This window comes from Asterias rubens, chromosome 12, assembly GCF_902459465.1.
Source record: "Asterias rubens chromosome 12, eAstRub1.3, whole genome shotgun sequence".
In the NCBI taxonomy this organism is placed as follows: Eukaryota; Metazoa; Echinodermata; class Asteroidea; order Forcipulatida; family Asteriidae; genus Asterias; species Asterias rubens.
In genome coordinates, this window is record NC_047073.1 from 3,792,122 (window position 1) to 3,800,923 (window position 8,802).

Genomic DNA, 8,802 nt, shown 5'->3' on the forward strand with positions numbered 1-8,802 from the left:
TTGTTTAATTGTTTTTAGTCGAAATTATCTTTTTGTTTGTTGTAATTGTTTTAAGTGATATTTAATTTTGAATCACAGCCACATCAATAACTGCCATAAAATGCAGCAAGGCATAACCTTGTGTACATATCAATTTCAGGCAAAATTTAACAAGCACACATTTTTCAGGAAAAAACTTGACAAGTACACAAGGACAAAATAGCCTTGTACAATTTCAGTACTTCAAGTACACAATGCTTGTAGGGCTACACATTTTCAGACAAAGCTGTAGCCTTGTGCACATTTTTAGGCAAAATTTGATCGAACACAAAAATAATAGCCCTATTCACATTTTCAGGCAAAATTTGCCAAGTATACAATGCTTGTGTACGCATTATCAGGCAAAATTTGATAAGTCTGAGCATAGAGGGGCCTCTATGGTCTGAGGCACAGAGTGTTAAAACCTTGTAGATTGGTTCATGTAATGAAAACCTCCCAATTGTGGCTACAAATACGACGGACCCCCCCCCTTAACTTGTTCATTATGTGGATTGCAGCAACTTAAATATATAACTTTTTACGCCCCTCCTGTTCTTTTATTATTACGTAAACTTTACCCCTGTGGTTAAAAATAACAAAATGCATTGAGGACACACATGAAAAGACAATTTAAACATAAAAATAGCGAGAGGCAAAAACAAGTTTCCAGCATTGGTTAAATATTATTATTATTTTTTTTTCTTCATCTTTGTGAGCGACAACTTTTGTAATGTTCTGGGGATTATTAACAAATTTAAAGCGATTTTCATTTAGTAGTATTTGGAAGGGATTTCTCTCTTAGATAGTGATGTGGTGTGGTTTGTATTTGGGGGTATTGTTTGTTTAATTTGATTGTTTATCCTGTTGCGCTTGATATTTTTAACCAGACTTAATCAAAATCATCCAGCAAGTGCATCAATTAATTAATACAACTCATTAACTTTGCGCGGGAGATCGTACAATCCGCCGACAGAGGGCGCGATTCCTATTTAAATACCTAGTCAGATACCCTAAACCAAATTCTGCGCTGAACGTATGGATGAAGTCAAGCTTGATAAATCACGTGCGTCCCATTCAGAAACGCATGCGGGATCAGAATTTCTCTAAAACATGGACGGAGAGGAGTCATTTGCTTCTTCGAGAGAATTTTGCCCGCAATGTGGCTCCGTTTTACCGTTTCCTGAGAAAGGAACGGTAGTTATGAAGTGCAAGAAATGTCCTGACAAAGTAAATGCAAAAAGTAAGTTTGGAATATATATACTTATTGTGGAAACCGGAGCTTGTAAAGTTGTGTGTGATAGCCCCCTTGACTTGTGCGTTATTTATAAAAAGGGTAGGCGGGGTCAGGACGTGGCCAAGGAGGCGGTGGGGGAGGAGGCTGATGCATGATCTCAACAGACTTTGAATATTTATTATATTAAATACATTAATGCAAATTCAGCTCAATGACTTTGATTCTGATGATGTAAATGACATGTGACTCACTGATACTTAGTTAACAAAAAATGTTGAATATTTTTTTTATTAAACAAAAAAATATGTTTTTACTAAGTTTTCAATAAATAATTTTGTAGTTTATTATATCTTCTAGGCCTGTCTGTAGGATTAATAATTGCCTTTTATATCATCCTTTGTATTGAATGCACTGGTGGTTCATCCGCTGTTGTTTGGTCATTTATATTATATATTTACAAATTAAAACAAAAATATGTATAAATAAAATCAAAATCTTTTTTAGTTGTGGTAAAAAAAAAACTTAAAGAAATACCGTTGGCACAACCACTTTTTGATTCGATATGAAATAATATAGTATCTAATTTACCTCAAATTTTTTTGTAAAAATTCGTAAAAAAGTGATGGCGCCATACGGAAAGTTATCCCCATTGACTGTCTGACTTGTCTTTTTTTTGAAAAATGAATGTTTCAGATTGTCAAATCTTACAATGAGGCATGGGCCCATTTCATTGCTCTGCTTACCGTAAGCACAGAATCGGCGCTTACGGAAGCAGGGAATTCTGTGCTTATGGCAAGCGTATTTCATGGGCTAGCGGCGAACTTGGGCTTGTGCGCATGCGTACTCCACATTACTAGGCACTCTACGCTTACAAGGCTAGCGCAGAAGTTTGGCGCTTGCACATAAGCGGGGAATAGTGATCGTAAGCGCAGAATTCGGCGGTAAGCAGAGCCATGAAATTGGGCCATGGTCTGTGCTGTGCAACCTGCTGGTGCTGGGCACTCGTGATTTCAAAATCGACCAACACTTTTTTTCCCATTTTTTTAAAGTTAAAATTACATTCCTTTCACAGATTTTCAACAAAATGTAACACTTGTGTAAAGTTGTGTTTATTATTATTAATATTATCAGTGATTTTTTTCTTCTTCTTTGTATCACTCAGCGGTGACCGCATATATCACTACCATTAGCACAGACAGCATGTTTTTGAATGAATGAAAAGTAACTTTTTGTCTTCCTTCTCATTACAGCTGCATTATACATGGTGTGTTCTATCATTCATACCTTCGTCTCAACTCTCCCAAGGATGTTGAAGGTCGTCACGAGGTCATCAGCCAGAAATACCTAGGACCACTGGTGAGTGAAACACTGGAGACTTATCTTAGGAATTCCAAATTGTTTAGGTTTATATCTTGGGAAAAGTTTCCGTATGGCGCCACCACTTTTTCATTCGATATGAAATAATATAGTATTTAATTTACCTCAATGAGATATCCCTTTCTGTAAATATGAGTGAAAAAGTGGTGGCGCCATACGGAAAGTTATCCATATCTTGATGTTTACATACAGAAATGTTCGTACTTTATTGTTTAATTGTCTATACTAGAACCACCAAAACATTTTGTTTTACTTTTTTCTTTCTGAGGTTTCATTATTTATATTTAACTCTAAATGAATCAAAAAAGATGTACAATTAAAATCTGCGAAAAGGGTTCATCACCCACAGGGAAACCTCCAGCCATTTTAAAAATTGGTTTATGAAAAAAAGATGCACAATAGATTTATTAGGTGATCATTTCAAATGGTTTCTTTTGAAGAATATAACCCCCAAAATATTTAGGTTTACCATTTTATTTTGTTTTAGGAAAGACACAAAAACGAATCAGTGTAAAGGGTTTGCCACCTGTAGAGGAACCTCTGGTCAATTATGAAATGGTTTGAAAGAAAAATTCAAAACTTTGTTTTGAATAAAAGGTGGTTTATCATTTGGTAAATTTTGAAAAAAAGCAACCCCAAAGTTCTTTGTTTGTACTTGTTTATTTTATTTCAGAGGTTTTATCCCTCTGAAAACAACAAAAATCAGTGATTAAAGTTTGCCAACCGTAGGGAAACCTCTGGCCAATTTTCTAACTGTGTTTAGTTAAAAAATGTACCAGATCATTTTAAAAGGCGATTTTTGTTGTAATTTTTGAAAATTGCCCACCCCCCCCAAATATTTGGTTAGAAATAGTTTTGTTTTATTTGAGTGGTTTTATATTTAACTCTTAATAAGAGCAAACTTCAGTGATATGGGTTCGCCACCCGTAGGGAAACCTCTGGCCAATTCTTTAACTGCGTTTATTAATTGAAAAATGCGCCACTCCATATTATTAGGTGATTTATCATTTGGTAAGTTTTGAAATACAGGCCTCCAAATTTTTGGTTTCATATTTTTAACTCTGAAAACAGAAGAGCAAAAATTCAGTGACAAAGGGTTTGCCAACCATAAGGAAATTCGTGGCCAATTTTCTAACTGTGTTTGATTGAAAATTTGTCAACTTCAAATTAAAAGTTGACATTTGGTAAAATTCGAAAACTAACGTAAGCCCCCAAATATTTTGATATACAAATAGGTTTGTTTTATTTCAGAGGTTTTATTTTTTAGCTGTGAAAACAGGAGCAAAAATTGGTGACAATGGGTTCGCCACCCGTAAGGAAACCCCTGACCATTTTTTTTACTGTGTTTGATTGAAAATTGTGCCACTTCAAATTTAAAAGTGACATTCGGTAAAATTTGAAAACTAACGTAAGCCCCCAAATATTTTGATATACAAATAGGTTCGTTTTATTTGAGAGGTTTTATATTTTACCTGTGAAAACAGAGGAGCAAAAATTGGTGACAATGGGTTCGCCACCCGTAAGGAAACCCCTGGCCAATTTTTTTACTGTGTTTGATTGAAAATTGTGCCACTTCAAATTTAAAAGTGACATTCGGTAAAATTTGAAAACTAACGCAAGCCCCCAAATATTTTGATATACAAATAGGTTTGTTTTATTTCAGAGGTTTTATATTTTAGCTGTGAAAACAGGAGCAAAAATTGGTGACAATGGGTTCGCCACCCGTAAGGAAACCCCTGGCCAATTTTTTTACTGTGTTTGATTGAAAATTGTGCCACTTCAAATTTAAAAGTGACATTCGGTAAAATTTGAAAACTAAGGCAAGCCCCCAAATATTTTGATATACAAATAGGTTTGTTTTATTTCAGAGGTTTTATATTTTAGCTGTGAAAACAGAGGAGCAAAATTCGGAGACAAAGGGTTCGCCACCCGTAAGGAAACCCCTGGCCAATTTTTTTACTGTGTTTGATTGAAAATTGTGCCACTTCAAATTTAAAAGTGACATTCGGTAAAATTTGAAAACTAACGTAAGCCCCCAAATATTTTGATATACAAATAGGTTTGTTTTATTTCAGAGGTTTTATATTTTAGCTGTGAAAACAGAGGAGCAAAATTCGGAGACAAAGGGTTCGCCACCCGTAAGGAAACCCCTGGCCAATTTTTTTACTGTGTTTGATTGAAAATTGTGCCACTTCAAATTGAAAGTTGACATTGAGTAAAATTTGAAAACTAACATAAGCCCCCAAATATTTTGATATACAAATAGGTTCGTTTTATTTCAGAGGTTTTATATTTTACCTGTGAAAAAATCGGTGACTAAAGGGTTCGCCACCCAAAAGGAAACCCCATGTTTTGAAATGTTTGGAACAAAGCAAACCTTAATTGTTGTTGTATCGAAATCTTTACCTCGAATGGATTCATCGCTACTGTGACAGCGTTTTGCTTCTTTCTGTTTTCTCAGTCGAACCAGTAGACCTATTTTGCTGAAACTTTCAGTTTTATTTCATCTTTCTATATTTTGGTCCATTAATCATTGAAAAAAAAAAAAACTTATGGCCCTACCTTTTAGGCGTATTATCACAAATTGTTTTTTCAATGCTTGGTTATTTTTCATCACTTCTTAATTTCATTTTTGTATCTGGTCTGTTTTCAGATTGACAGTGCATGTGCCAAGTGCGGTCACGATGGACTTCATTTCCACACCAGGCAAACACGATCAGCTGATGAAGGACAAACCGTCTTCTATTTTTGCCCGTCATGCAGGTAAGTTAATCACTACTTAAGCCTAGTTCATACTTCCTGCAAACGCAAAGTGAATTTTGGCGACACAGCCCTGTTTTCTTAGCGAATGTTCCGAAGGTGTTGAACACAGTTCAACTGTTGCGAGTTATTCATTGCAAGTTCGTGACAACAAAATTTGCTTCGCATTCGTAAGAAGTATGAACCGGGCTTTAGGCTTGTAGAGCCTTTTAGGTGTATCATACAGTTTCCATAGATTGCACAGGGGTTAGTAGGTACCTGTGAGGGTTGAGATGGTTCTTGTGATTTATTTAGCTTGGTCACTACATATTTGGCTGCACAGGCAGTTTATTCCCAAGGGAGCTGAGTAGGTTTGATGAATGAAATAAATGTCCTAGTGATCAGGGGTAATATTGTTGAAGAGCCACGAGCGTCACTCAATGGCGGATTTCAGTGCTATATGAGGATTAGTACAAGCAGAAATTCACTGTTCACATGACATGTGTGTAAATCGTCGTCGGAAGTGTCGTGGCCGAGCACCGAATTCAAACTCTGGTGTTTCTGATCAGCAGAGTGAGGGTTCAAATCCCCAGCCACGACACTTGGGTCCTTTTAAAGCAAGACACTTGACCATTGCTTCGTCCTTCAGATGGGACGTAAAGCTGTTGGTCCCATGTGTTGTGTAACGCATGTAAAAGAACCCAGTGCATGCACTTATCAAAGGTTCATTTTTTTATGTAAATGTAATTTTAGATTTTTCATTTATTTTATTTACAGGCATCAAGAGATTGAGTACTCTTGAAGAGAATCAACATCTTTGGATCAGTCTACACTGAGAGGAACTCCAGACAAGAGCTCACTGGAACAAGGAGATGAAATCACCACCGACGACGACGACCACCTGATGCCAGAGAGATGTCTTACTGATGAGGAGGCCGATTTTTTTAATTGAAAAATGCGCCACTTCATTTTAAGGTGATTTATCATTTGGCAAGTCTTGAAGAACGAGCCCCCAAATATTTGGTTTTATATTTTTAACTCTGAAAACAGAAGAGCAAAAATTCAGTGACAAAGGGTTCGCCACCCGTAAGGAAACCCCTGGCCAATTTTTTAACTGTTTGATTGAAAATTGCGCCACTTCAAATTAAAACGTTAACCCCTCCAAATATTTTGATATACAAATAGGTTCGTTTTATTTCAGAGGTTTTATATTTTACCTCTGAAAACTGAAGAGCAAAAATTCAGTGTCAAAGGGTTCGCCACCCGTAAGGAAACCCCTGGTCAATTTTGTTGAAATGTTTGGGGAAAAAAGCAAACCTTGTATCGAAATCTTTACCTCGGATGGATTCATCGCTACTGTGACAGGGTTTTGCTTCTTTCTGTGTTCTCAGCAAGTAGAACCAGTAGACCTTTTTTGCTGAAACTTTCACTGTTTAATTTAATCTTTCTAACTCTTTGTGAAATCGACCCCAGGATGGTTAGGGTCAAAGGTTCATTTTTTATGTAAAAGTCATTTTTTATTTTTGTTTTTTGTTTTACAGGCGTCAAGAGATTGAGTACTCCTGAAGAGAATCAACATCTTCGGATCGGTCTACACTGAGAGGAACTCAAGGCAAGAGCTCACTGGAACAAGGAGTTGAAATCACTGCCGACGATGACGACAACGACGACCACCTGATGCCGGAGAGATGTCTTACTGATGAGGCCGAGCATCCATCCCAGTATGGGTACTTAAATAAGATCAGGATCCTTTATCACTGACAGTGCCATCAGGATTGTCTCAAGAAACAAAATGAGGCTCGACATCCAAATTCAGTCTGGTTCCTTTTGAGAGTTTCGAGCAGGTTTTGATCGGTTTAGGGAACCAGACAAAATGGCCGAACTGTGGTAAAGGTGTTTTTAAACTGTCAGTGTTGCTTACATTAATTTGTGATAACTCATGCTGTATAGCTAGTTTCAAAAAACGATTATCTAAAATTGAATTGTTTACCTTCATGAATTGTTGTTATTGATCGATACTCCCCTTACCCCTGGGGTGGGTTGATCGATTGAAAGAACGAACAAGAAACTTGAGTGCACACCTTCTATGATGAAAGCCTTCCAGGGCCCATTTTCATGGCTCTGCTTACCGCCGAATTCTGCGCTTACGATCACGATTCCCCGCTTACTTGCAATCGCCTAATTTCTGTGCTAGCATTTGAAGCGTGGAATGCTAGTAACGTGGAGTACACATGCGCAGAAGCAAAATTTGCTGCTAACCCGTGAAATACGCTTGCCGTAAGCACAGAATTCTCTGCTTCCGTAAGCGCAGATTCTGTGCTTACGGTAAGCAGAGCCATGAAATTGGGACAAGCTCTGGTTAGGATCATTGCATACTTTGTAACTTATTGGTCGTGACAAGACTTAAATTCTCTTTTTCCCTGAGAGTTGGTCATTGCACAAATGTCATCCTCGATACTGTTACTAAGACACGCCTGATACATTACGGAGGCAATGTTGCCACTGGTCATTGCCTGGGTGCCTCTTGAAATATTCTTGCAATTATTCCATAGAGGTGCCCTTTACCAAGGAGAAACCGCCTTGGTGCACTTGCCCTGTTTAAATGACCGAGCTGCCCTTTTCTGCTAGGGGTGTGTGTCACAGCAAACTAGGGACCTATCAACGGTTTCCCTAGCAGTGGCTTACTGTTGTACCACTACCATGGTGCATGACTTCTATCCCCTTTTTGCTAGAGGATTGGGTCACAGCAAACTTAGTAAAGTTTTAGTTTAGTGGATTACTGTTGTACCACTACCGTCACACATGACTTTCATCCCTTTCTGCTAGGGATTGTGTCGCAGCAAACTAAATGTTTTAGTTTAGTGGATTACTGTTGTACCACTACCATCATACATGACTTTCATCCCTTTCTGCTAGGGACTGTGTCGCAGCAAACTAAATGTTGAGGTTCGTATGTACACACATGACCTTTGCCCCTTCCTACCTGGGGGAAATGACTGGTACTTTATATTTATCCACCTGCCATGTGACCTCTGACCCTTCCTCTGTGGGGTAAGGTTACTGTAAACCTTTGCAAACCCAGAAATGGCGGTCATTTTACCTCTGCCCCCTTCCCACCTGGGGTGTTTGTCGCAAAAACAGAATGATAAACCTTGAATCATGTGTTCTGAATTGTTTCTATAGACTTACAGGCCTGTATGCCTCGATTTTGAAAAGGCAAGGGCACCAGAGCATTTCCTCCTTGGTAAAAGGCACCCTATGAGGAAATTGTAAATCTGTACTGGATCATTTCCAGGGCACCAAGGCAATGACCAGGGGCATCGAGGCTATCGCCTTCGTTGCCTCCGTGAAGTATCAGGCCTGGATTTATTCATGATTGTGCATTTGACTGCATCTGTGATCCAACTTCACAAAAAGAAGAAGACAAATCATTA

At 37.9% G+C, this 8,802-nt stretch overlaps 1 protein-coding gene across 2 annotated transcripts; it reads left to right on the forward strand.

The window, feature by feature from the left end:
* Nucleotides 1–1,127: 1,127 nt before the first annotated feature.
* Nucleotides 1,128–6,170, forward strand: LOC117297379 (DNA-directed RNA polymerase I subunit RPA12-like). Of its 2 annotated transcripts, XM_033780373.1 has the most exons (4): nt 1,128–1,262; nt 2,503–2,608; nt 5,283–5,392; nt 6,146–6,170. In XM_033780373.1, exons 1-4 carry the CDS (start codon nt 1,129–1,131, stop codon nt 6,168–6,170), a joined length of 375 nt encoding a protein of 124 aa, XP_033636264.1. In that variant the 5' UTR covers nt 1,128. The 2 variants fall into 2 exon arrangements, 1 of the variants encoding a protein (XP_033636264.1); XR_004519878.1 differs by lacking the exons at nt 5,283–5,392; nt 6,146–6,170 and having other exon boundaries at nt 1,171–1,258; nt 2,503–2,590.
* The last annotated feature ends 2,632 nt before the right edge of the window (nt 6,171–8,802 follow it).